The sequence below is a fragment of the Neoarius graeffei genome, chromosome 26 (genome assembly GCF_027579695.1).
Source record: "Neoarius graeffei isolate fNeoGra1 chromosome 26, fNeoGra1.pri, whole genome shotgun sequence".
Classification (NCBI taxonomy): domain Eukaryota; kingdom Metazoa; phylum Chordata; class Actinopteri; order Siluriformes; family Ariidae; genus Neoarius; species Neoarius graeffei.
The window spans coordinates 8,300,258-8,328,202 of NC_083594.1; the positions used below are offsets into that span (position 1 = coordinate 8,300,258).

Below are 27,945 nucleotides of genomic sequence, written 5' to 3' on the forward strand. Positions count from 1 at the left end.
CCATACCCATCTTTGTAATGTTCTGTGTACACTTATGCCCCTAAATTCTTCCAAATACACCATTTAGAACTTTTAGCTTTAAGCACATGCACTGTGCTATGTATTTGCTCCATCTCATTGTGCCAGTTTACTTTCTGATTAACATCCTGTGTGTGTGTGTCTGACCAGCAGGAGGCGCTGTGAGTGAAAATGAAGTCCCTCGGCTGGTGCGTACCCTTCACCCTTCTCCTCGCAGCCCTCACCCTTCCCTCACAAAGCGCCAAGAATCCTGGTAGCAAAAATGTACAGGATCCTGAAGCGGTGCTGTTTCATGGAGGCAGGTGGAGGAGGCAGGGTTCACGAGGCCTGTTTTCCCACAAATCTTTGCGGCTAGAAGATGACGAAGTAGGTCTGGAGGGTCTGAGCCCAGTCCGGCTGGAAATGGGACCAGGAGATTGGGGTAGGGAAAGAGGCATCAGGCATACAAGAGGGAACAAGCAGCATCATGGAGGAGAGTTCCAGCGCAAAGGCAGGAAAAATGGGCAAGTGGAGGGCAAGAGACATGCACGCAAGGACAAAGTACATGGCCAAGGTGTCTACAGATTCATCTTGTGTACTGATTGAAGAACGCATAGATATTAATGAAAAGTAGGGGGGTTGTAAGTGGGTCATAATCTACTGCTAACCTCAAACCAATGGCAGAAATAGGTGAGGTGAAGGTTAAATGTGTGTATTACTTTATTACATGAATATCTGACTAAGATTTATAACTGATTGCATGCAACAAGCTCGGAAAACATTACATTCCCAGTCTCAGTGGCTTAAGTTGCTTTTGAACCCACATGGTTCACCATGAATGTGTTAAAATGATGCCAAACATGCCATCAAAATATAATGTTGATGCAAATGAGTTTCCTTGACCCACATTCTTGACTGCATTGTGTTGACCATTTCTGCCACATTCTTAAAAATCCACTACAAATATGAAACCCATGGATGACAAAATGATATTCCATTTAAATAACCCAATGATGTCATGAGGTATCATAACGTTCGATGAAACTTGAACGCAACATGAAACTAAATCCAGTTTTTTTCCTGTTTATTGATTCCCTCTTTCAGGGTTCTTCCATGACCCCAGCACAGGATTTGGCTCTCCAATGAGGGATTTAGACAAAGCCTATGCCCGCTTGTCCAATCGTGAAGCTGCTGCACTCGCAGAAGGCCCTGCCTCTCGTATCCCGGTAGCCACAGTGATGCCTGAGCATCCACCAACTCGAGCCCCGACCTCCACCAAACCGCAGGTATCAATTCGGCCAATGTGTCTTTGAATTGAAAGGTTTTCAATTCACTGGGATGTTGAGCTTTCTGAGGGATTTATTCCGATTCATTGCCATGCTACTAAGGATTGTGTTTCCGCATGAAGTGTGTCTTTGAATGGTGCCGTTATTTGTTGAATAGAGAAAGACAGAAAATAGTGTAATGTGTTTTGAGAAAAGAGATTTGTCCATTTAAAGGGGTTCTTGGTTTTATGTTCCATCATTTATGAATACAGAATGTAGCAGATTTTTTTTTTTTCACCTTCCTGGCCATTGCTTTGTTTTCCAAAACCGATTTAAAGTAACGCTCATTATGCCAGTGACGTAAAACAAAAACAAAGAGATCAGAATGGTTTTGTTGCTTATGTATGTATAAAATATACTGTGGTGAGTACCAGCTTAAAAAAAACAAGCAAATAGGATCACTTTCTGCGATTATAAACTACATAACCCGATTCAAACCAAAGAAAGCACAAGACGAGGGCCAGTCTTTCTCCCTATCTACGGTAAATAAAAACTAAAAACGTCCTGATTTGCATTATACATGAAATACAGTAGTCCACTATTGTGCGTTCAGCATTTTGAACATAATGAGCATATCGTTTGCATTTCATCAAATGCCAAGTTTAAAACGAAATGGCATAAAGGTGGAACAAACTAGCCTGGCAAGCCAGACTAAATGTGAATATTTAGTCTGGCCTCGATCCGTAGACATTTCCGACGGGGGTGGGAGGAACAACCCGCTGTCTTTCAAACTGTCTCTGCGCGTATAGGCCAACGCTCTGACCAATCAGCGCAACAGTGACTGTGACGTAGTCAGAGCGACAGAAAGCAGTGGGGGAGGCCTTGAAATAAATAATTTTTCAAAATGCGTATTAATTAATAAACAGGTTCTAGATATTAAGAAGTTTGGAGATAATGACCACAAGTTTGGAGTCTGTACCACATACACTCATTTTTTTTTCCAAGTATTTTTCAAGGGTTTGCTTAAACTGTTTTTGAGAGTTTTTATTTAGTGGTGTTTGGTGAAATAATTTCCCTTAAATTTAAAATAACGGGAAAATAAGAAACAATCAAAAAGTAATGTTTCAAAGCTGTTTATTAATTCTTCGTACTGCACAAACTAGCCCCATCCTTTTGGCTACGAGCGGAGCCAGCTGGTAGATCAGACTTTTGCCATAGCCGGTCGGCAAAACAGCGAAAACGTCCTTCTTGAAAAGGAATGAGCGGAGAGCCTCTTCCTGCTCATGTTTCAACGAAAACTCCAAGTATAATTATTCTAAAACTGATTCCAAAGCGGAGTCAAACGCGCGCTGTTCACTAGCCGTAGCCATCTTTCCTGCTGCGCTTTCTCCAGCGTCGCGCAGCTTTGTCGTCACTCCTGCAAAAGCCCGCCCAAAGAATCCAAACAAAAACCTTGCGTTGTGATTGGCGGGCACGATTTGATGCCTGGGGTGTTTTTGTTTATATGGTGCGAGGCTAGACCCATTCGCTAGGCAAAAATATTTTTGGCCGCTAGGCGGGTGGGTCTAGTTTACTAGGCTAGGAACAAACAGTAATTTCTGAGTGTGTTGTAAATATGCTTGGGTTGTATCATCACTGCAGATGCACCACACGTGAGGGACCTGATTGTGTAGATTTATTTGACTCCAGCGCAGCACCTCTGCTTCTTTATTACTGCATGTGGGAGCTTCTCCTGCTGCTCAAAACATGGGCCAAATGAGCTCAGTGCATGCTGAGATGGAGGCAGGGGGAAGGGGAGCGCCAAACACACCAGTGCCGGGGAAAGAGGTGTCACTCGCTCACTTGCTTGTCCTTCCATCCATCCATCCCTCCTCCTCCTCCTCCTCCTCCTCAAAGCCATCTGTTCTCTTTTCTCCTCCACTGGCTTGTTGTCAAGCGTGTGCTCGCTGTCGCTTTCCCCAATTAAGCTTGTTGTTATTTGTGTATCCAAAATCAAGCTCATGTTTGGTTACCATGGCACGTTTTGCTTCTTTTCTACATGCAACACAAGAGCGAGGATGACAAACACACTCGTTACTACAACCAGAGGGGGAAAAAAAGGCTTTTGTAAAAACGATATATTATTGTCTTACCGCCCTCACACATCTCATGAGTAACGTCTCAGGGCAGCCGTTAACCTCATTGCAATTAAGCAAGTCGTCTTTTCACTGTTATTGTTTGTTTTGTTTTGTTTTTTAAAGTCAAGAGTAACTTTTATTGCGAGAGTTAACTTTTCTCCTCCACCATGAGCACGTTAACTGCTATGCTAGCAAGCTAGGAGACCGACGAGACAAGCAAGATGCAATGAGAAAGCGAATTACATTTTTCCAATAAGATCAGTTAGAAAATCTTACATTTGTGTCATTTTCATTCTGGAAAAAGTTCCATAATTTTAGAAACACTTGTCTATATCTGCAGTAGACAAATGTTCATAGCTATGTATCTACATTAGTGTCTTTTCTGCTGCTTTTATTTTTCTATGAATGTGCTTTAGATTTTGTATTAGAAAACAACACCATATACAGTGGTGCTTGAAAGTTTGTGAACCCTTTAGAATTTTCTATATTTCTGCATAAATATGACCTAAAACATCATCAGATTTTCATACAAGTCCTAAAAGTAGATAAAGAGAACCCAGTTAAACAAATGAGACTAAAATATTATACTTGTTCATTTACTTATTGAGGAAAATGATCCAATATTACATATCTGTGAGTGGCAAAAGTATGTGAACCTCTAGGATTAGCAGTTAATTTGAAGGTGAAATTAGAGTCGGATGTTTTCAATCAATGGGATGACAATCAGGTGTGAGTGGGCACCCTGTTTTATTTAAAGAACAGGGATCTATCGAAGTCTGATCTTCACAACACATGTTTGTGGAAGTGTATCATGGCACAAACAAAGGAGATTTCTGAGCACCTCAGAAAAAGCGTTGTTGATGCTCATCAAGCTGGAAAAGGTTACAAAACCATCTCTAAAGAGTTTGGACTCCACCAATCCACAGTCAGACAGATTGTGTACAAATGGAGGAAATTCAAGACCATCGTTACCCTCCCTAGGAGTGGTCGACCAATAAAGATCACTCCAAGAGCAAGGCATGTAATAGTTGGTGAGATCACAAAAGATCCCAGGGTAACTTCTAAGCAACTGAAGGCCTCTCTCACATTGGCTAATGTTAATGTTCATGAGTCCACCATCAGGAGAACACTGAACAACAATGGTGTGCATGGCAAGGTTGCAAGGAGAAAGCCACTGCTCTCCAAAAAGAACATTGCTGCTTGTCTGCAGTTTGCTAAAGATCACGTGGAAAAGCCAGAAGGCTATTGGAAAAATTTTTTGTGGACAAACGAGACCAAAATAGAACTTTTTGGTTTAAATGAGAAATGTTCTGTTTGGGGAAAGGAAAACACTGCATTCCAGCATAAGAACCTTATCCCATCTGTGAAACATGGTGGTGGTAGTATCATGGTTTGGGCCTGTTTTGCTGCATCTGGGCCAGGACGGCTTGCCATCATTGATGGAGCAATGAATTCTGAATTATACCAGTGAATTCTAAAGGAAAATGCCAGGACATCTGTCCATGAACTGAATCTCAAGAGAAGGTGGGTCATGCAGCAAGACAACGACCCTAAGCACACAAGTCGTTCTACCAAAGAATGGTTAAAGAAGAATAAAGTGAATGTTTTGGAATGGCCAAGTCAAAGTCCTGACCTTAATCCAATCGAAATGTTGTGGAAGGACCTGAAGCGAGCAGTTCATGTGAGGAAACCCACCAACATCCCAGAGTTGAAGCTGTTCTGTATGGAGGAATGGACTAAAATTCCTCCAAGCCGGTGTGCAGGACTGATCAACAGTTACCGCAAACGTTTAGTTGCAGTTATTACTGCACAAGGGGGTCACACCAGATACTGAAAGCAAAGGGTCACATACTTTTGCCACTCACAGATATGTAATATTGGATCATTTTCCTCAGTAAATAAATGGCCAAGTATAATATTTTTCTCTCATTTGTTTAACTGGGTTCTCTACCTTTAAGACTTGTGTGAAAATCTGATGACGTTTTAGGTCATATTTATGCAGAAATATAGAAAATTCTAAAGGGTTCACAAACTTTCAAGCACCACTGTACACAAACAGAGCCGTACATCATGACTGCATTCTTTTTATGAAAATCTGTTTAAAATCCTCTCAGGAATCCTGTCAGGTTAGCTCACATTAGCTAGCTGGCTAACTTTAAGACATTTGTATATATAAACTAAAATCCTCTCATAAATCCTGTCAGGTTAGCTCACATTAGCTAGCTGGCTAACTTTAAGACATTTGTATATATATACTAAAATCCTCTCAGGAATCCTGTCAGGTTAGCTCACATTAGCTAGCTGGCTAACTTTAAGCTGTTTGTGTGTGCATGTATATAAACTGAAATCTTGTCAGGTTAGCTCATGTTAGCTAGCTGGCTAACTTTAATTAGTTTGTGTGTATATAAACTAAAATCCTCTCAGAAATCCTGTCAGGTTAGTTTAGGGTGACCAGATTTCCCTAGTCTGAAACCGGGACACTTTTGCGCGCGACCATGCTCGTGCACGCACACCTTTTTTTTTTACGTAAACGTGACACTCGGAGAGGTGCTCTTATCATTTTGTTGAAGCTCACATTTATCAACATCTCACATGAAATAAAACAAACAGGCATTTTGTTATCTAGTAGCATAGTGGTATACAGATCAGTTAAAATATGGTCAGACAACAGATTTTGTAATGGCTGAGAATAGGCCAGGCTATGTCCATAGGCCAAATTTAAACTGATTTATTTCACCTGTTTGTGAGAACACCAAGAAGAATGCATATGCACATGTAGGCTATATCTCTAAAATTGTATGCACTATAGCAGTGGTTCTCAACCGGGGGGGCGCGCCCCCCTGGTGGGGCGCGGAGGTACTCCAGGGGGGTCGCGAGTAGGCTTCATGTATGGAGGAAAAAAAAAATCTGGGGCTAACAGGCTATAGTAGCTAAGCAGATGCAACACATTTACCCATGTCAAAATGCAGGACATTGGACTATTACATACAAATCAATACTATTATAAAATCTATCATCAATCTATCATAAAATCTTGTGTGTGTGGCCGCATCAGTCGGGGGAACTGTGATATGTTCCCAAGCCTTGCAGACTTTATCAGTAATGCAGGCACTTCCCACGATTTCTCATCTGTCTTTCAAGCAGCGTCAGAGCACCTGTCGGTAATGAGAAAACAGTTTGCGGCATACTTCACAGAGGATTATCGCTCTTTTGCGTGGGTTCGAGATCCATTTGTGTGTACTGCTGACGAACTTCCAGTTGACATGCAGGAACAGCTTATTGAGCTGAAGAGTGACAGTAGACTTAAGGCAGTCTTCACCTCATGCCCTCTTTCGACATTCTGGGCAGCATTGATGCAGGAGTACCCGCAACTGTGTGACGTAGCCTTGAAACTGCTCATCCCATTCGCATCGACCTACTTGTGTGAGGCAGGATTTTCAAAAATGACTGCGCTCAAAACGAAATATCGCAATCGTGCGCAAATTGAGGATGACTTGAGACTGTGCTTGTCAAACATTTCGCCAAGAATCGAGGATCTTTGTAAGGCAAAGCAGGCTCAGGTCTCGCATTAACGCAAATGCAGATCACAAAGGCACAGTAAAAAGTAAAACCTAAATTCACGCCTGGTCCCAATTCCCAATGATATCAATAGCCAGCTAATGATAAGCCTAATAAAATACCTAATAAAAACACTAATAATAATAATAATAATAATAATAATAATAATAATGCCTATTAATAATAATAGCATAATAATAATAATAATAATAATAATAATAATAACCAACAACAGGAATAATAATAATAATAATAATAATAATAATAATAGGCCCAATAATAATAATAATGCCTGAAAGAACATAAGTCTTGTACTACTGCCAACAGCTTAGTAATGATAATAGGCCATAATAATTATAATAATTATAATTATAATAATGCCCGAAAGCAGATTAGAAATGTGGTGCTACTGCCAATTATAACAATAGCCTAATAATGATAATAGGCCTATGTATTTCTATGGAATGGATAATGCTACTACTGCTGCTACTGCTACTACTACTACTACTAATAAGAATAATAATGATGATAATAATAATAATAATAATAATAATAATAATAATAATCTAGCCCAGGGCTATCTATCTATCTATCTATCTATCTATCTATCTATCTATCTATCTATCTATCTATCTATCTATCTATCTGTCGATATAAGGTGCTGTAGGTCGGGTGGCGTCACTGCGGGTGAGTGTGTTTGGGGGGGGGATGGGGGCGGGGCGAGAAGAGGGGCCCCCAACTGCAATGAACCAGCTTTGGTGGGGCCCAGGTTGCAAAAGGTTGAGAACCCCTGCACTATAGCATGAACTTAAAAAGTAGATATGTGACCTCAACATAGCCTAGGTCAGAATCAACCTTACTAACCATTCCCCACAACTGAATGAATAAAGCAAGATGTGTACAAAAGTGAACACTTTAATGGAAGGTGCAACAAGCTGTTCAACACAGCAATATGGCCAAACTGTCAGAATGGTATGTTAAACAGAAACAAAAAAAAAGACAAGTGATTTGAGAATAAATACCTACGGAAGCCGCAAGAGGCCCTTCATATAATCCTTTTTTTTTATTCACCTTGTTATCCCGAGATAACGGCATAATTAATTCAGGATCTCGAGAAAACAACACAACTAATTCGAGATCTCAAGAAAACAAAACCGTTATTCCGAGATCTCGAGAAAACAAAACAATTATTCTGTGATCTCGAGAAAAAATTATTTCATGATCTCGAGTAAACAGCTGAGAAATGGTTCATTCAGGAACGCCAAGAGACTTGTGATATGCTGACTTTGGGGCTATTTCTCTTTCTGTATTAGGGTTGCCAACTTTCTCATATCCAAATGAGGGACACTTTGTTCCGGGTGTGGACAAGTACCGGTACAGGCCCTGTACACGCACCCCAGCGCCCCAAAATAGTTACCGAATCACCTTTAGGTGAGGGTTTCAAATGTAGGCCACTACAAATTCATTTCTAAAATAGAGCTTTTAAAAATTAACAGACCAATTAATGGATATTTTTAAGTAACTTAATGCAAAATAACAAACAATTCTAATATTATTGTCTCATTTTCTCTTTTAAACTTTGGCCAAATATTTATGAAGGCCATATTTATGAAGGCAATGTCATAACCTGAAAAAGTATTTGCTGTAGCTGTAAAACCCTGATATTTGCTTAATTGTCCATTTGAAAACCCTAAGAACCTTCTGCAATGCTTCATAGCAGAAGAAGAAGAGAGAAAGACATCACAAAGGCAGGAGTGAGGCAGAAAAGCTCCCCTACTATAGGCTGAGGTCTATCCTGTTTCGGAAGGGTTTTTCTTAAGCTATCTGCTATCCTTATCGAACAGTTAGGCTGTAGCCACTGGCTGCACCATCTGCTCTAGTTTAATTTGATGCCTATTTTGTCAGTATAGCTTAAAAATTCAGGATATGGCAGCCTTTGACAGTGAATGGTTTTAAATTGCAGATGACCGCAACTCGCTGTAATAGCGCTTCTCACGGCAATAACGCGATTTACACCACAGCATTGGAGTGAGGGGCAGGATCTGTCCCTGACGGGACAAATTAAAATTACCCGAAAAACGGGATGTCCCGCCCAATACTGGACGGTTGGCAACCCTATGAGACACAACTTTGGTCATTAGAATGTCTGGAATAATCGATCACCTAATAAGGCAATATCTTGATCAGGGGTTGACACAGGGAGAGATTGCATTAAGGCTTTTAATAAGGGATAATTTCAAAATGAGTCCGCGGCACCTCCGCAGAAGACTGGCCCGGCTTCGTCTCTACCGACGGAGATAGGTCCGTGTATCATTCGATCATTCAAGTATTCCATTCAATCTGGAAAACGAAAAACAAAAAAAAACACTCAATATTTCGTTTTCCTGTTTTTCTGTATGACCAAAAAATGAGGGATTGGTGTTTGTTTTCCTTTTTCCAACTCAAAACAGAACAAATAATAAACAGGGAAACCAAAACGAAATAATAACTCTAATTTACGATTATTGATTTTCTCTATTCCCCACGCTACATTAGCCTTCCCATGATCCTCAGTGACAGTCCATCATCATCTCTGCGTCTATGAAACAGAAAAATTGCATGTGCATGTATATATCAAGTAATTTATTCATACATCCTATTCATTTAATATATTAAGCTGATGATCTCTTAATTATTATTATCTCAATATAATAGTAATCAATACTCGAGTTGAGGGGGGATGGGGGGGATGCCATCCCCCCGGAATAAAAAATGGTCAAAATAATCCCCCCTCTAAAACGGGCTTCCCCCCTCCCTTCCCTTGAGCAATTTTATCAATAAATGTGGACATTACTTCTATTTAACATTGGAATTAGAAATGCCATTCCACGTAGCTTTGCTGAAACTGAGCATACAGTAAGCTACTGCGAGAGAGGGCACGCGCAAGCGAAGCGTTTGAGGAGGTGACATTCAGTTGGGGTTCCGTTATTTTTGATTTCATTCGGCGTCAGTGACAGCAGCGGATTGCAGCATCATGGCCAAGCGGAGTGGCCAGCAAGACCTAAGCAAGTTCGGATTTAAGATCGCAAGAAATTTCCGGAGGTAAGTCAAGAGTTACGAATATCAGTCACACTTTCTGTGAGCCCACTATCATGCTGTAAAGTTCCCGATATGGAGCCTAATTTGTGGGCGGCGGATAACAACACAGCTATCATAATGAATGTTAGTTTGGAGTCTATCCAGCTATCGATAGCTTACTCAGGTTCATGTTAGCTTTGATTTCTTGTATAAGGCCATTAATTTAATCAGCCTGGACGTTCGTTTGTTATTCTTCAGGCAACAAATTCTATTGACTTGATATGAAAAGATTCAGTTGTTCATTTACACTGCCTGCTGAGGTTTTAATAAATTATTTACCAAACGATTTAAAAGGAGCCTACCATGACTATGAAGTTACACTTCAAATTGCACTAGTCATGGTAGGCTCCTTTTAAATCGTTTGGTAAATAATTTATTAAAACCTCAGCAGGCAATGTAAATGAACAACTGAATCTTTTCATATCAAGTCAATAGAATTTTTATTCAAAGCTGAACATTGGGAACATTGAATTAAATACAGAGGTAGGTAGGGAACCAATAAGCTAAAACAAGCAACAGTAAATTGTAAATCTTCAGCTCTTCAGCTGTTGGTTCTCCTGCTTGCTCCTGCTCCTGTATTGTCTCACACTCCGGGTCCTCCAGCTCCTGTCACACTGTGCTGCAGTTGCTGCTGACTGTCATCTGGAATAAAGAGCAGTGGATAAGATAATTTAATTAAATATAATTATAATGTTATTTCTGATTTATTTATTATCTGAACGAGGATTTGAGCTTTGAAAAATGACCGGATTCTTTCTGTAACGTTGATTCCCGCTGTTATCTAGGTCACGTGACACCTTAATGTTGACGGTTACCAAGGAGCTGCCTTGGATACTTTGATACTTTGCTTCGATACATAGCAGCACTTTGATACATACTGGATACAAGCTAGCAAAATGAGTTAAAAGCAGGCATCTTTGGAAAGTTTCTTTGGAAAGGGGAAAAGGCCCATTGAGGAGACAGAAGAAGAGCCTATGACGAAGAAAAAGAAAGCTGCATTTTAGCAGACACTGTCGAGTCCTACACCAATCCTGCTCTGCCTTACATGTCGTGATCGGCTCTCTAATGAGGCAATGAAGCCTTCAAAACTGCTAGTGTCGTTTATTTTAGCCTTCCTGTCTTGAATAATACTTTTTGTTGCCTGAAGAATAACAAACGAACGTCCAGGCTGATTAAATTAATGGCCTTATACAAGAAATCAAAGCTAACATGAACCTGAGTAAGCTATCGATAGCTGGATAGACTCCAAACTAACATTCATTATGATAGCTGTGTTGTTATCCGCCGCCCACAAATTAGGCTCCATATCGGGAACTTTACAGCATGATAGTGGGCTCACAGAAAGTGGGACTGATATTCGTAACTCTTGACTTACCTCCGGAAATGTTTTTTCTTGCGATCTTAAATCCGAACTTGCTTAGGTCTTGCTGTCCACTCCGCTTGGCCATGATGCTGCAATCCGCTGCTGTCACTGACGCCGAATGAAATCAAAAATAACGGAACCCCAACTGAATGTCACCTCCTCAAACGCTTCACTTGCGCGTGCGCTCTCTCGCCGTAGCTTACTGTATGCCCAGTTTCAGCAAAGCTACGTGGAATGGCATTTCTAATTCCAATGTTAAATAGAAGTAATGTCCACATTTATTGATAAAATTGCTCAAGGGAAGGGAGGGGGGAAGCCCGTTTTAGAGGGGGGATGATTTTGACCATTTTTTATTCCGGGGGGATGGCATCCCCCCATCCCCCCTCAACTCGAGTACTGATTACTATTATATTGAGATAATAATAATTAAGAGATCATCAGCTTAATATATTAAATGAATAGGATGTATGAATAAATTACTTGATATATACATGCACATGCAATTTTTTTGTTTCATAGACGCAGAGATGATGATGGACTGTCGCTGAGGATCATGGGAAGGCTAATGTAGCGTGGGGAATAGAGAAAATCAATAATCGTAAATTAGAGTTATTATTTCGTTTTGGTTTCCCTGTTTATTATTTGTTCCGTTTTGAGTTGGAAAAAGGAAAACAAACACCAATCACTCATTTTTTGGTCATACAGAAAAACAGGAAAACGAAATATTGAGTGGTTTTTTTGTTTTTCGTTTTCCAGTTTGAATGGAATACTTCCCTAGTAACACAGAACGTTAATGTACCGTTAGCCTATGGTTCTCTAAAAGTTTGTTAGAACGTAACCAACAACTAACATTTAGAGAACGTTTCCTCATGGTTATGCATAAACCTAACGAAGCCAAACGTCCCCGAAACGTTGAGGTAACTAACCAACTGAAACGTTATCATTTGGTTACACTATAACCTCCACACAACGTTATGTTTGGTTGTTTTTTTGTTGTTCTGAGAACTATACTATCTGCTTTTCCTGATGCTGGCTAAATTATCTTTTAATCTTTTATTTCAACCTCTTTTGTACTTGTAGCCTATTTTTTTCTCATCTCATTATCTCTAGCCGCTTTATCCTTCTACAGGGTCGCAGGCAAGCTGGAGCCTATCCCAGCTGACTACGGGCGAAAGGCGGGGTACACCCTGGACAAGTCGCCAGGTCATCACAGGGCTGACACATAGACACAGACAACCATTCACACTCACATTCACACCTACGCTCAATTTAGAGTCACCAGTTAACCTAACCTGCATGTCTTTGGACTGTGGGGGAAACCGGAGCACCCGGAGGAAACCCACGCGGACACGGGGAGAACATGCAAACTCCGCACAGAAAGGCCCTCGCCGGCCCCGGGGCTCGAACCCAGGACCTTCTTGCTGTGAGGCGACAGCGCTAACCACTACACCACCGTGCCGCCCCGCCTATTTTTTTTGTCATAGTAAACTGTCACATATAACTTTCCTTTTGTCATGCATTGTTATGTCATGCCATTTTGGTTTGGAATCCAACCCTCACACATTGAAAACACCATGGTCAACAGAAATGTGTGCATACTAGGCCAGATAAATAGGCTAGTCTGTGTTGAGTTGTGAGATATATTGCAAGGAAGTTTTCACAAAAATAGGCGACAAACCCATGTACATTCCTGAGTAATGTGTTTTGACTGTCTAAAGCAGTGGTTGCCAACCTTTTTTGGCCTGGGACCCGAATGATCGGATGATACACGGACCGAGATACAGTGATCCAGCTGAGATCATGAAATAACGGTTTTGTTTTCTCGAGATCTCGAATTAGTTGTGTTGTTTTCTCGAGATCCTGAATTAATTATGTCGTTATCTCAGGATAACAAGGTGAATAAAAAAGATTATATGAAGGGAGGAGAGGGGCGACAGCCCGAGGAAAGCCCCCACAGGAGCGCACAGCATTTGCAGCATAGGCTACCCAACTCCGTACAAGAACAAAACACTTACAGTGTGTGCAGTAGGCTTCGTGCGCATTGTTCTGCACCTCTCGGAGGAAGGGGTAGGTGCCCTGTAAATCTTTGGAAAAGGTACATTTTCTTTTCGGCATAATTGCTGCGGCATTACTGCTGCTAGCTGCTACACAAAGAACATTCGCGCCAGTTAATGTTTATTTTATTGTTGCATGGCAACACGTTCTGTTGTCTGGAATAATGTGGCTAAATAAACACCCATGCCACAGGGCCAGGGGGCAGTAACCAGGAAAGTTTGCGATTCCTGTCAATTCATCAAAATCGTAAATGCAGACATTTCTCCGCTAATGATTCCCACGCTGCTCAGTCGCAAACGTCGCGAGTGGCGAAAACCGGGACATATACATGTCCCGACAGACTTTTGTCGGGACTCGGGACACACAATCCCAAACCGGGACTGTCCCGGTAAAACCGGGACGTCTGGTCACCCTAGGTTAGCTCATGTTAGCTAGCTGGCTAACTTTAAGACATTTGTATATATAAACTAAAATCCTCTCAAAAATCCTGTCAGGTTAGCTCACATTAGCTACCTGGCTAACTTTAAGCAGTTTGTGTGTGCATGTATATAAACTGAAATCCTGTCAGGTTAGCTCATGTTAGCTAGCTGGCTAACTTTAATTAGTTTGTGTGTATATAAACTAAAATCCTCTCAGAAATCCTGTCAGGTTAGCTCACATTAGCTACCTGGCTAACTTTAAGCAGTTTGTGTGTGCATGTATATAAACTGAAATCCTGTCAGGTTAGCTCATGTTAGCTAGCTGGCTAACTTTAATTAGTTTGTGTGTATATAAACTAAAATCCTCTCAGAAATCCTGTCAGGTTAGCTCACATTAGCTAGCTGGCTAACTTTAAGACATTTGTATATATAAACTAAAATCCTCTCAGGAATCCTGTCAGGTTAGCTCACATTAGCTACCTGGCTAACTTTAAGCAGTTTGTGTGTGCATGTATATAAACTGAAATCCTGTCAGGTTAGCTCATGTTAGCTAGCTGGCTAACTTTAATTAGTTTGTGTGTATATAAACTAAAATCCTCTCAGAAATCCTGTCAGGTTAGCTCACATTAGCTAGCTGGCTAACTTTAAGACACTTTTAAACTAAAATCTTCGCAGAAATCCTGTCAGGTTAGCTCATGTTAGCTACCTGGCTAACTTTAAGCAGTTTGTGTGTGCATGTATATAAACTGAAATCCTGTCAGGTTAGCTCATGTTAGCTAGCTGGCTAACTTTAATTAGTTTGTGTGTATATAAACTAAAATCCTCTCAGAAATCCTGTCAGGTTAGCTCACATTAGCTAGCTGGCTAACTTTAAGACATTTGTATATATAAACTAAAATCCTCTCAGGAATCCTGTCAGGTTAGCTCACATTAGCTAGCTGGCTAACTTTAAGACACTTTTATACTAAAATCTTCTCAGAAATCCTGTCAGGTTAGCTCATGTTAGCTAGCTGGCTAACTTTAAGCTGTTTGTGTGTGCATGTATATAAACTGAAATCCTGTCAGGTTAGCTCATGTTAGCTAGCTGGCTAACTTTAATTAGTTTGTGTGTATATAAACTAAAATCCTCTCAGAAATCCTGTCAGGTTAGCTCATGTTAGCTAGCTGGCTAACTTTAAGACATTTGTATATATAAACTAAAATCCTCTCAGAAATCCTGTCAAGTTAGCTCATGTTAGCTAGCTGGCTAACTTTAAGCTGTTTGTGTGTGCATGTATATAAACTGAAATCCTGTCAGGTTAGCTCATGTTAGCTAGCTGGCTAACTTTAATTAGTTTGTGTGTATATAAACTAAAATCCTCTCAGAAATCCTGTCAGGTTAGCTCACATTAGCTAGCTGGCTAACTTTAAGACATTTGTATATATAAACTAAAATCCTCTCAGGAATCCTGTCAGGTTAGCTCACATTAGCTAGCTGGCTAACTTTAAGACACTTTTAAACTAAAATCTTCTCAGAAATCCTGTCAGGTTAGCTCACATTAGCTACCTGGCTAACTTTAAGCAGTTTGTGTGTGCATGTATATAAACTGAAATCCTGTCAGGTTAGCTCATGTTAGCTAGCTGGCTAACTTTAATTAGTTTGTGTGTATAAAAACTAAAATCCTCTCAGAAATCCTGTCAGGTTAGCTCACATTAGCTAGCTGGCTAATTTTAAGCAGTTTGTGTGTGCATGTATATAAACTGAAATCCTGTCAGGTTAGCTCATGTTAGCTAGCTGGCTAACTTTAATTAGTTTGTGTGTATAAAAACTAAAATCCTCTCAGAAATCCTGTCAGGTTAGCTCACATTAGCTAGCTGGCTAACTTTAAGACATTTGTATATATAAACTAAAATCCTCTCAGGAATCCTGTCAGGTTAGCTCACATTAGCTAGCTGGCTAACTTTAAGACACTTTTATACTAAAATCTTCTCAGAAATCCTGTCAGGTTAGCTCATGTTAGCTAGCTGGCTAACTTTAAGCTGTTTGTGTGTGCATGTATATAAACTGAAATCCTGTCAGGTTAGCTCATGTTAGCTAGCTGGCTAACTTTAATTAGTTTGTGTGTATATAAACTAAAATCCTCTCAGAAATCCTGTCAGGTTAGCTCATGTTAGCTAGCTGGCTAACTTTAAGACATTTGTATATATAAACTAAAATCCTCTCAGAAATCCTGTCAGGTTAGCTCATGTTAGCTAGCTGGCTAACTTTAAGCTGTTTGTGTGTGCATGTATATAAACTGAAATCCTGTCAGGTTAGCTCATGTTAGCTAGCTGGCTAACTTTAAGCTGTTTGTGTGTGCATGTATATAAACTGAAACCTGTCAGGTTAGCTCATGTTAGCTAGCTGGCTAACTTTAAGCGGTTTGTGTGTGCATGTATATAAACTGAAACCTGTCAGGTTAGCTCATGTTAGCTAGCTGGCTAACTTTAAGCTGTTTGTGTGTGCATGTATATAAACTGAAACCTGTCAGGTTAGCTCATGTTAGCTAGCTGGCTAACTTTAATTAGTTTGTGTGTATATAAACTAAAATCCTCTCAGAAATCCTGTCAGGTTAGCTCATGTTAGCTAGCTGGCTAACTTTAAGACATTTGTATATATAAACTAAAATCCTCTCAGGAATCCTGTCAGGTTAGCTCATGTTAGCTAGCTGGCTAACTTTAAGCTGTTTGTGTGTGCATGTATATAAACTGAAATCCTGTCAGGTTAGCTCATGTTAGCTAGCTGGCTAACTTTAAGCGGTTTGTGTGTGCATGTATATAAACTGAAACCTGTCAGGTTAGCTCATGTTAGCTAGCTGGCTAACTTTAATTAGTTTGTGTGTATATAAACTAAAATCCTCTCAGAAATCCTGTCAGGTTAGCTCATGTTAGCTAGCTGGCTAACTTGAAGACATTTGGGTATATAAACTAAAATCATCTCAGAAATCCTGTCAGATTAGCTCAGATTAACTATCTGACTATTTTTTAGCAACAAAATTAGAAATATTTATGAATATTACTTTAAACTCCTCTCAGAAATTGTCTGTTTAACTAATCTCAGCTAGCTGGCTAATTTTACCAGCGAAGATTATAAATTTATGCATATATGAATGAAAAATCCTGTCAGTTTAGGTTGTTTTACATAGATGGTTGGTTTTATTACTGATGTGTAAAAACATTTCTTAATTTGGCTAAAACTCCTCTCAGAAATCCTGTCAGGTGGCGTTGTCCAAGATGCTAACTTTGTAGTTTCATATTCCTGTAATCTTTTTCTCTTTCAGAAATTTCCCCTGATGTTTAGCCTGACTGAGGCCTAAATGATGCCATGATGATAAATTGGATCTGTTTGTTTTGTCACTAAAAAGAAATAAAAACTTTCTTAATAGTGTTCAAGTGACCTTATTACTTTGAAATTTAAATTCATTGGAAAATATTGCACATGGGTACAAACCACAAAAAAAAAAAAAGAGTCCTGTACAGAGCTCAATACCCAAATGCAGAAGTTTTGTTTTAAACCTGAAGGCTGTTCTAAAGAACCATTAATCCCTACTGGTTTCTGTTTTAACATGTGTACAAGCAGGCATGAGCTCTTAGAGAGTTATGATAGAAAAAGCCTCTGGGGGACTGAGTGTTCGTATATGTAGATATGGGTTCAGTGTCTCGATTTTGTCATCTTAATTTGGCTTCAGTTGGTGCTGACATACAGATTTAGAGCCCACAGCAACGCAGCTCCCTGTAATTAATTAAACTTGTCTGGTGTGCTAGTGGTTTTAAAGTCTCCCTGAACATGGAGTTGAACTCTGTGAAATTCAGTCTATGTAGAATAATAAATTGTCCCAATCATAAGTGCACTAAAAGCTCTACAGGAGGTTATTTATTGACAAACTGAACTGAAGTTTAGCCCCGCCCTCAAAACAATTTTATTTTTAGAAGTACGGAGAACATATTGACAAAGCTATCAACCCACACAGCATGCAACCAGAATCACTTCACGGTAGACACTGGTAGACGAATTTGGGCCTTCTGGGGGTCAACCAGCACGCGTTCCGGGCCCTTCTGTCGGAATATGCGAGAGCCAGAGAGCTACCTTTACAACCAGAAGGGTGTGGCTTCCATCCACAGAAAGTTTGGTCATGTTGAAAATTGCCGTGGGTCAAGCGCCAGATGAATTCATCCGTGAAGGCATCCTTGAGGTACTGTATACGTGAGGTTTACGTGGGCTACCAGGGGTTCCCGTAGCATTCCGTCGTAACCTTCAAGCTCAAAATGTTCACGGCACAACATTCTGTAGAAAGTGAAAAGTTTGCCAAGGGGGCATGGCTTATTTCGTCTTGCCATGGCTATGCCGTACTGCACCTGTGAAAACTGTACACACTACCATCATTGTCGTAAGGCCATACATTGCGATACGTCGCTGCGGTTACCCAACCGGCCTCAACCGCAGAGGCTACCGCCACCCAGCCGTCATTACCACGGGCAACCATGATTGCATCCATCGTTGCCAGTAGTGCTTCCAGCATCTACCATCATGAATACTGTGGCTTCATTTGCATATTCACTCTGCCCAAATTTATGTGACGGACCACCTCCAAAATCTGCCAGAATGGCCACGGTAGCCCCAGCCACAGTTCTCACATATCAACCGGCTATGTGTGACCTTAGCATTGGCAGCGCTTGGAAATTGGAAAATGTCATGAACAGACGTTTCTGCCACAACAGCAGATTATTGGTTTGTTCTGCTTTGAGAAAATATTTCTTATCTGTATCACTTTTCTTGGGTTACTGTACATTTTTATCAAACTCTGTGAAATTGTAAACCTAATGTCGAAATGGAGATATCCATTTGATAGAGGGGTCCAAGGTGAATATTAAAAAATCTTTGTTTAAAATATTTTGTATTTCATGCAGAGTTTCGGAAGGAAAAGTCAGCGTTATGGATGTGATGAAATTCCGTTATGGATGTGACGCGTCTGAAATAGACATGGCATATGTTTAGAAAATCAGCAATTTAACCACCATAACCCTTTGAAAAACTCTCTAAATATCAGCTAAAACTATTAAAGTTCTTAAATAATATTTAGGATGGCTATTGTTTTGCTGTTTTGTGGATTTTAGCATACATTTCTGTGGCTTGTGGCAATAATATAGAATTGTACATGATCAAAGTTGATTTTAGCTTGGGGTTTACATTATAAGAAAGAAAGACTGACAGTGACATATTAGGTTGGTTACAAATTGGTTCAACTTATTCACATCTGTAAAATACAGGCCTAGGTGAGATCTCTGGGAGTGGTTTTGATGTATTACATGTTGCTTTATTTTTGCATGGTGAGGTTGACATTTACATGGAATTGCCCATAGTTTAGGAATCCAAATTGCAGACTCTGATTTTGTATATTTAAAGAAGCATGGGCATGACTTTAGTCCACATGTGAAAATGAGAGGAGTCCAGAATGGGCGTGCCTTTAAGACCATAAATGGGAATGCAGGCGTGTCTTTGAGTCCATATACAGTAGTGTAATCTACAAGTAAGTAGGTACCAAATTCTTCACACCAGATTTTGGGAGCTGGTTAGCGAAGATGAGCTAAAATGGCAGGATTTATTAGAGGATTGTGTTTATTATCTTCATTATTAAAACTACAGAGCTAACCTGACTGCATTTCTGAGGGGATTTTAAATCAAATCCAAAAGCATTCATGATCTTCACTCTTAAATATTGTCAGCTAGCTAATGTGATTTAACCTGACAGAATTTCTAGTGAGAATTTTATATTCATATTCAGAGTGTTTGCTGCCAGAATTAGCACACTAGCTAACATGAGCTACCTACCATCCTTTCAGACTGGATACAAAGTCTCATCTCATCTCATCTCATCTCATCTCATTATCTGTAGCCGCTTTATCCTGTTCTACAGGGTCGCAGGCAAGCTGGAGCCTATCCCAGCTGACTACGGGCGAAAGGCGGGGTACACCCTGGACAAGTCGCCAGGTCATCACAGGACTGACACATAGACACAGACAACCATTCACACTCACATTCACACCTACGGTCAATTTAGAGTCACCAGTTAACCTAACCTGCATGTCTTTGGACTGTAGGGGAAACCGGAGCACCCGGAGGAAACCCACGCGGACACGGGGAGAACATGCAAACTCCGCACAGAAAGGCCCTCGCCGGCCACGGGGCTCGAACCCGGACCTTCTTGCTGTGAGGCGACAGCGCGAACCACTACACCACCGTGCCGCCCCGGATACAAAGTCATAAATTGTAAATGGGTGGCACGGTGGTGTAGTGGTTAGCACTGCCGCCTCACAGCAAGAAGGTTCTGGGTTCGAGTCCAGCGGCTGGCAAGGGCCTTTCTGTGTGGAGTTTGCATGTTCTTCCCATGTCTTCTCCTCCGGGTGCTCCGGTTTCCCCCACAGTCCAAAGACATGCAGTTAGGTTGACGTGGGGCGGCCTTGGGCTGAAGTGCCCTTGAGCAAGGTACCAAACCCCTGACTGCTCCCCGGGCGCTGTAGTATCTCTGCCCACTGCTCTGGGTGTGTGTGCGTGTGTTCACTGCTTCAGATTGGTTAAATGCAGAGGATGAATCTCACTGTGCTTGAAGTGTGCATGTGACAAATAAAGGTTTCTTCTTCTTAAAAAGAGAGAGAGAGAGATACATTAAAGGGAAAAGCATGACCAGCCTTTTTATAACTTGCGTGTTATAAAGCAAGAAGCCATTACATCCCTGGAAACAGTGAATTGCAAAGTGCTTTCAGATTTTGATTTTGTGCTTTTAAACAGCAGCTTTTTATGCCGCATACACAGATTGTGTTTGAGAGAGTTGTGAACGTCTGTGGCAGCTCTGGTACTAAAAAAGAAGCCGGGATTTCACATCTCTGTAATAAATCGAGTTTCCTCACAGGAACAGTACTGAACATGCTCAATTAACACTTCAGTATAGAGAGAGGAAGTGTGATTCCAACTGCATCTCAATGTTATATGAATAGCATTGAGTCAGTAAGATACGACTCTTACTGTTAATTATACCATCATGTCAGGAATGAAACACTTTGGAAGTGCTGTTTTAGGAAAATAATGAACGGTGAGGTGGTGTGATTCGGCCTGATGCGAAGCAGAATTGACCCTGGAGACTCCTTCGAATAAACATATCCTTAAAGAAAGCTTCACCATATCGACAACACTATAAAATGCTAAAGTATTAGAACGACATTCATATAAACCTGCGATTGGTCAGGTAACAGTCCCCGACCAATCAGATTTGAAAGTAGTATTGTATATAATAAAGTAACATCTAGCTTACTCTGCGTGTGTGTGTGTGTTTGCACATAGAAGGCAGGTCGAGAAACAGCTCAAGGTGAAGTATTGCCTACGTTGGACATGGCGCTTTTTGACTGGACAGACTACGAGGACATGAGGCCTGAGGACAGCTGGTCATCCAACAAGAAAAAAGGTATGACGCTGTTTTCGAATATTTTTTTTCCTTCATTGCTAATGCTAGCCAGCTGGCTAACATGAACCACATCTGAGAGGATTTTTAGTAGCATTCTGTTAGGTTTTGATCTGTCTGTGCCGAAGGAGGTTGAATTGACAAAGTATGATCTAGGAATGTCGACCTCTGCCGCATAAGAGATTCTGCCTCACGGATCGATCCGGGATCAAACAGTCACTGACACAGACACAGCTGTTCAGAGATGTTTCTCAGTTTATTTTAGGATAAACATGAGTATATATTCACATTCAAGAGTGTGTTGTAGCGATGTGATTGGATGATGATGATGATGATATTGACAAAGCTGAGTTATCTATGTATAACATAAATGGGTGATGAAGCATTACATCACTGGTTTAGACTGCACTATTGTATGAAAGAAGAGAGATATTATGTACTATTACACCACCCGTCAGGATCATAGTCTTATGAAAAGAAGAAAGACATTACTGGTCAACATGACCTTCATTAATCAGAGAACAGAATGTGCGAGCGAAGATAATTCTCAAAGATTTAACAAACCAAAACAAGTAGCAATCAGGACTGCCTGTACCAGTTTCAAGAACAAGTAGCAATCGGAACAGCCTGTTCCAGTTCCAAGCATGCCAGACAAATATTTTTATCACATCCATAAATGTGATAAAATGTTAGCCAGATTGGTTCGAGCTGCCAGGAAGGATATAGCAACTCGTATAATCACTCTTTACGACTGTGGTGAGCAGAAAAGCATCTCAGCAGAAAAGCAACAGCAGAACACCACATTGGATTCCACTCCTGCAGACAAGAACAGGAATCTTAGACTCAAGAACGAGTTCCTATTAAAGTGGCCGTTGAGTGTAGGCGTGTAGACAGTGCTAAAAATGCTAGATAGATGCCAATTTTTCTCACAGACACTCACAGGGGAAAAAAGGCTGAGCAAGCGAGAAAGATCTCCGCAGTCGATACCGAGTACACCACAGAAGCGATTGCTAAGATAATTATGTAAAAATAAGTTGAAGGGCTCTTTAATAATCAAATCTTCTCGATTTCCTGAGTGCCATTCTTGCATGAAGAAATCAATAAAATATTTTAATTACTACAGGTCAATGTGACTGTCAGCAGGTTGAAAGCAGACACATATTCAGCTTTCGTAATGTCGTTATTGATTCATGAAAATCGTTTCGCAGAAGTAAGAACATGGTGCTGTTTTACTGTTTTGTGTTTGCTGATCTTTTTCGACAAAGATAAGCGGCGCAGCAGGAACATGAGCAGTGGTAATGTGACCATGAGCACAGATGATGTTGAACCATGTGACCATCACCTCGACTGCCTGCCTGGTCAGTGCACCCACAAAACCGACCAATCAGCAGTAAGATTGATTACACAGAAACCTGAACGTCTAAGCATTCTCTCTCTGTTGTGAATCATTTCAGGGTCCTGCTGTGACCTCAGACATCACGAGTGCAAACCACATAACCGTGGTCTGAACAACAAGTGCTACGATGACTGCATGTGTGAAGAAGGTGAGTGTGAGTAATGAGTCGTTCATGAACAAGTCAACTCTTTGAACCGGATCTCTTAGCTGAACGTCCCATATATACTAGTGCATCTCAAAAAATTTGAATACCATGAAAAAGTTCCTTTTTTTCGTAATTTAATTCAAAAAGGTAAACTTTCATATATTCTATATTCATTACATGTAAAGTGAAATATTTAAAGCCTTTTTTGTTTTAATTTTGATGATTATGGCTTATAGCTCATGAAAATCAGAAATCCAGTATCTCAAATTATTAGAATATTCCCTAAGATCAATCAAAAAAGGATTTACAATACAGAAATGTCCAACTTCTGAAAAGTATATTCATTTATACACACAGTACTTGGTTGGGGCTCCTTTACCGTGAATTACTGTATCAATGCGGTGTGGCATGGAGGTAATCAGTCTGTGGCACTGCTGAGGTGTTATTGAAGCCCAGGTTGCTTTGATAGTGGCCTTCAGCGTATCTGTATTTTTGGATCGGGCGTTTCTCATCTTCCTCTTGACAATACACCATAGATTCTCTATGGGGTTCAGGTCAGGCAAGTTGGCTGGCCAATCAAACACAGTAATATCATGGTCAGCAAACCATTTGGTAGTAGTTTTGGCACTGTGGGTAGGTGCTAAGTCCTGCTGGAAAAGGAAATCAGCATCTCCAAAAAGCTCGTCAGCAGATGGAAGCATGAAGTGCTCTAAAATCTGCTGGTAGATGGCTGTGTTGACTTTGGACTTGATAAAATACAGTGGACCAACACCAGCAGATGACATGGCACCCCAAATCATCACAGACTGTGGAAACTTCACACTGGGCTTCAAACACCTTGGATTCTGTGCCTCTCCACTCTTCCTCCAGACTTTAGAACCATGATCTCCAAATTAAATGCAAAATGTACTTTCATCTGAAAAGAGGACTTTGGACCACTGAGCAACAGTCCATTTCTTTCTCTCCTGAGCCCAGATAAGACACTTCTGACATTGTCTCTGGCTCAGGAGTAGCTTGATATTAGGAATGCGAAAGTTGTATCCCCTTTCTTGAAGATGTCTGTTTGTGATGGGTCTTGATACACTGACACCAGCCTCAGTCCACTCCTTATGAAGCTCTCCCAAGTTCTTGAATCAACTTTTCTTGACAATCCTCTCAAGACTGCAGCCATCCCTGTTGCTTGTGCACCTTTTCCAGCCACCCTTTTCAGCAATGACCTTTTGTGGCTTACCTTCCTTGTGGAGGGCATCAGTGATCATCTTCTGGACAGCAGTCAAGTCAGCAGTCTTCCCCATGGTTGTGGTCGTGTGTACTGAACTAGACCGAGAGATACACTGTGTTCATACTGTTTTACTCAAACTCGAAATTAAATATTCTAATATTTTGAGATTTTTTTTATGTTTTTGTACTGTATGCCATACTGATTAAAATTAAAATAGAAAACTGCTTGAAACATTTTAGTTTATGTGTAATGAGTCTATAATATATAACATTTTCACTTTCTTAAATAACTGATGGAAAATATTGAACTTTTTCACAATATTCTAATTTTTTGAGATGCACTAGTATATGTGAACCGACATTTTTTTGTTTGTTTGTTTTTAGCAGTGGTGTTACACTAGTAGTGTAATTTTATCAAAATGTTGTCATGGAAACCTGATTTCAACATCTGATCTGTTTGCTGCTATGAATTCATTCATCATCAGTAACCATGATGCTGATTTTGGGAATTAAAACAAACGAGACCGTCCATGATGGCGTAGCTCACTCCGGCCCCATCTAGTCCAGAAGGAACGATCTAAAGTGGGCCACCTTCCTTGTGCAATCAATGTTGCAAGCTATATACACAAGCTCTATATAGAAGCGATATCCACCCTAGGAATACCGACCTATTTGCCAGAAAGAATCCAAAATGGTGAGGAATTGACCGAGAAGAAGCGATTTTTGTTGAACTGCAAGACATTAAGGCTTAATTAGTCCATAACTTCATTAATAATTGTAATTAAGCAGATCTGGGTAGAAGTTATATGCACCCTACCTTCATGAGAGAGAGAATCAAAATCGGTGAAGAATTGAGGGAGAAGAAGTGATTTGTGTGGAAACTGCTCATTAGGGATTGATTAATTACTCCATATCTTCATTATTAATTCCAATTATGCAAATTTGGGTAGAAGCTACGTATATGCACCCCAGGCAGACCGACCTTCCTGCCAAAAAGAATAAAAATCAGTGACAAACTGAGAGAGAAGAAGCGATTTTCATGAAATATGGATGACGCCGGACGTACGGACAGATGACTGCCAACACATGATGGCATAAACTCATCACCTGTCGGCCGGATGAGCTCATAACATCAATTTCTTCATCTGTCCAAACAACATCCATATTTTTTAAGTTATACTGTATACAGCACTGAAACGTCAGACTTGCATGCTTTATGTCATTATTTATTCAAAAAACTGTTCTCACTGATCAAACTATTGCAAACTTTGTCTGTTGAAAAATAAGCGAAGCATTTGGGAGTCGAAAAGACTCGACTCCAGTTGATCCAACTGATCCGACTTTCTGCAAAGAGCAGGAATTGATTGTGAATAAACATTGCTGTTTATTTCTTTCAGAAATGAAACATGATTCGAAAGGAAAGACAAGCAGAATGACAGAAATGCACAAATCATAAAATACTCACAACATTTCCTTTTAAAGTAGGACAGCTTCCCAGTCTTTTGTATGAAAGTACAAACAAAGACTCATCTCATCTCATCATCTCTTGCCGCTTTATCCTGTCCTACAGGGTCGCAGGCGAGCTAGAGCCTATCCCAGCTGACTACGGGTGAAAGGCGGGGTACACCCTGGACAAGTCGCCAGGTCATCACAGGGCTGACACATAGACACAGACAACCATTCACACTCACATTCACACCTACGGTCAATTTAGAGTCACCAGTTAACCTAACCTGCATGTCTTTGGACTGTGGGGGAAACCGGAGCACCCGGAGGAAACCCACGCGGACACGGGGAGAACATGCAAACTCTCCACAGAAAGGCCCTCGCCGGCCCCGGGGCTCGAACCCGGACCTTCTTGCTGTGAGGCGACAGCGCTAACCACTACACCACCATGCCGCCCACAAAAAAGACTCATAAATCTAAAATAAATGTCTTCTCAAATATTGATACCTGGTAGATTGTTATTAAGTTTGGTTGAAAACGCACACTGCGATGTGATAATAGCAATAACAACATGTGTTGTGATGAAATGAAAGATGTGAAAATCAGGCTCTAAAATTGTAAAATGAGATCAAATGATTGGTTCAAATGAATATTTGCTCAGAGCCGAGCATGTGGACTGCAGGGAAATGTAGCTTTAACTGACTTTTATTACAGTTTGTACACAAACTCTTTTGATTTTGTAGTTATTAGTCCCAGAGACGTAAACGGACACTTTTTTTTTTGCACGTGAAGGTTTCCGATGCTACGCCAAATTCCACCGCAAGCGAAGGGTGACCCGGAGACGTGGCCGCTGCGTGGAACCCGAATCGGCTAACAGCGACCAGGGAGCTTTCATCACAATCTGATGAGAGAGACGGACAGAGAGACGTACACGAAGAACGGATCACGACCCTACAACCCTGTACCTCCTTCTAAAGACTTCAGATGGACTAAAGCTGAATTGAAAAGTTTAACGAGTCCAAAAAAAAAAAATCTGACAAACTCGCCTGTGTGTTAAAGTGCACTGTGTACCAACATTACTCACATATGATTTCATCTCTCAACTGGACTCTTTTGTTTTTTCATTTTCTTTATCTTTTTTGTTAACTGAGAATGCATTTTCTAAAACCTATTATGCTGTAATCATTTATTGCAGTGATGTGGTGGAGTTTTTGCCTGTTTTTTTGTTTTGTTTCTGATTTGCTTTGTAAGATTTATTATTTATGCCACACCTATGTGTCACTGGAAAACATCAAGGAGTCTTTTGTTGAGTTCAATAAAATGGGACAGAACAATTTATGTAATATTTCTCATAATAAGATTATCATTTAGTATAAATACACAGATGATTATAGAAAATCACGTGTGCTGATTGGTCGAGAAATTCGGACTGTTTCTCGATAATCACCTCGAGCGACTCGGCAAAATGGCGGCCGATTGCGTCGTCACCATAAGTGAGGAAGAATTACAAATGATGAAAGAAAACGCTGTTCCTAAAAGCACTAAAGATGCTATATGAAGTTTGGTCGAAAACTATTCAAAGGTAAAGTGGGATTGTGATTTATTTTATCGGTTTCAGAACAAAGTATTTTATGTGACTGGGCGTAGATAAGTGACAAGTCTGCGGCGCGCCTTTATTACATTTGCAAGCTGCTTTTGAAGTTTGAAATAAATGATTTTTTCATACGATTTTTTTAAATAATCACCTGTGTATTTGCACTAAAATGATTATCAGGCTCAGTGAATATCGGTGAATAATAACCTTGACTTCAAATCGTTTATTATTCACCAATATTCGCTTCAGCTTCGGCAAATAATTGTGGATGACTCAGCTTTTTGTAGACATTTCAATTGATTTCACGAAATTGATTCCTCTAATTGCATTAGACATTTTTGCTTGTTTTTTTTTCTTTTTGGAAATAATTGCCTGAATAAAGAAGCAAAATTTGACAGAAATTGATCCATGTTCGAAATCCTCCTGAGACCTGAGGGTTTTTTTTTTTTTGCTTGAAATGCATTTTAACTTGTAAAATGTAATGTCCTCATATGAGGATGCAGGGTCTCAGGAGGGTATATGTTTTTGGCTTGTTAAATTTTAGCAGTGTAGGAAAAAAAAAGAACAACATCTGGAAGGATATGGAGATCCATCGTTTTTTTCTTCCTTCAGTGATTTGTTTTCCTCTCCTGGCTTTATTTTAATGAAGGGTTTTTCTTTCTTTCTTTTCTTTTTTTTTTAAACAGAGCTTGAGATGACCATCTGGACTTCATTTGGTCCATTGAATACAGACTAAGTGTATTTTGTGTGTGTGTGTGTGGTTTTTTTTTTTAACTTCAA

General features: G+C 40.3%; 3 protein-coding genes across 4 annotated transcripts in view; all 3 read left to right on the top strand.

Annotated features, from left to right (window-relative positions):
- pank4 (pantothenate kinase 4 (inactive)) overlaps positions 1-279 on the top strand; it is a 108,289-nt gene extending 108,010 nt beyond the window's left edge. The window contains exon 20 of one of the 2 annotated variants that reach the window (XM_060909849.1): positions 169-279. In XM_060909849.1, the coding sequence (XP_060765832.1) occupies positions 169-187 (19 nt within the window). In that variant the 3' untranslated portion in view covers positions 188-279. The remainder of the gene's footprint in view (positions 1-168) is intronic. The other variant, XM_060909850.1, reaches the window with a different exon arrangement.
- On the top strand, positions 190-22,253 carry draxina (dorsal inhibitory axon guidance protein a). Its single transcript, XM_060909757.1, has 4 exons — positions 190-571; positions 1,102-1,283; positions 21,246-21,366; positions 22,246-22,253. The coding sequence occupies exons 1-4, from the start codon at positions 190-192 to the stop codon at positions 22,251-22,253; spliced, it is 693 nt and encodes a 230-aa protein (XP_060765740.1).
- On the top strand, positions 21,290-27,945 carry LOC132874000 (draxin-A-like). The gene is made up of 3 exons (XM_060909854.1): positions 21,290-22,721; positions 22,818-22,907; positions 26,364-27,945. The coding sequence occupies exons 1-3, from the start codon at positions 22,538-22,540 to the stop codon at positions 26,474-26,476; spliced, it is 387 nt and encodes a 128-aa protein (XP_060765837.1). The 5' UTR covers positions 21,290-22,537; the 3' UTR covers positions 26,477-27,945.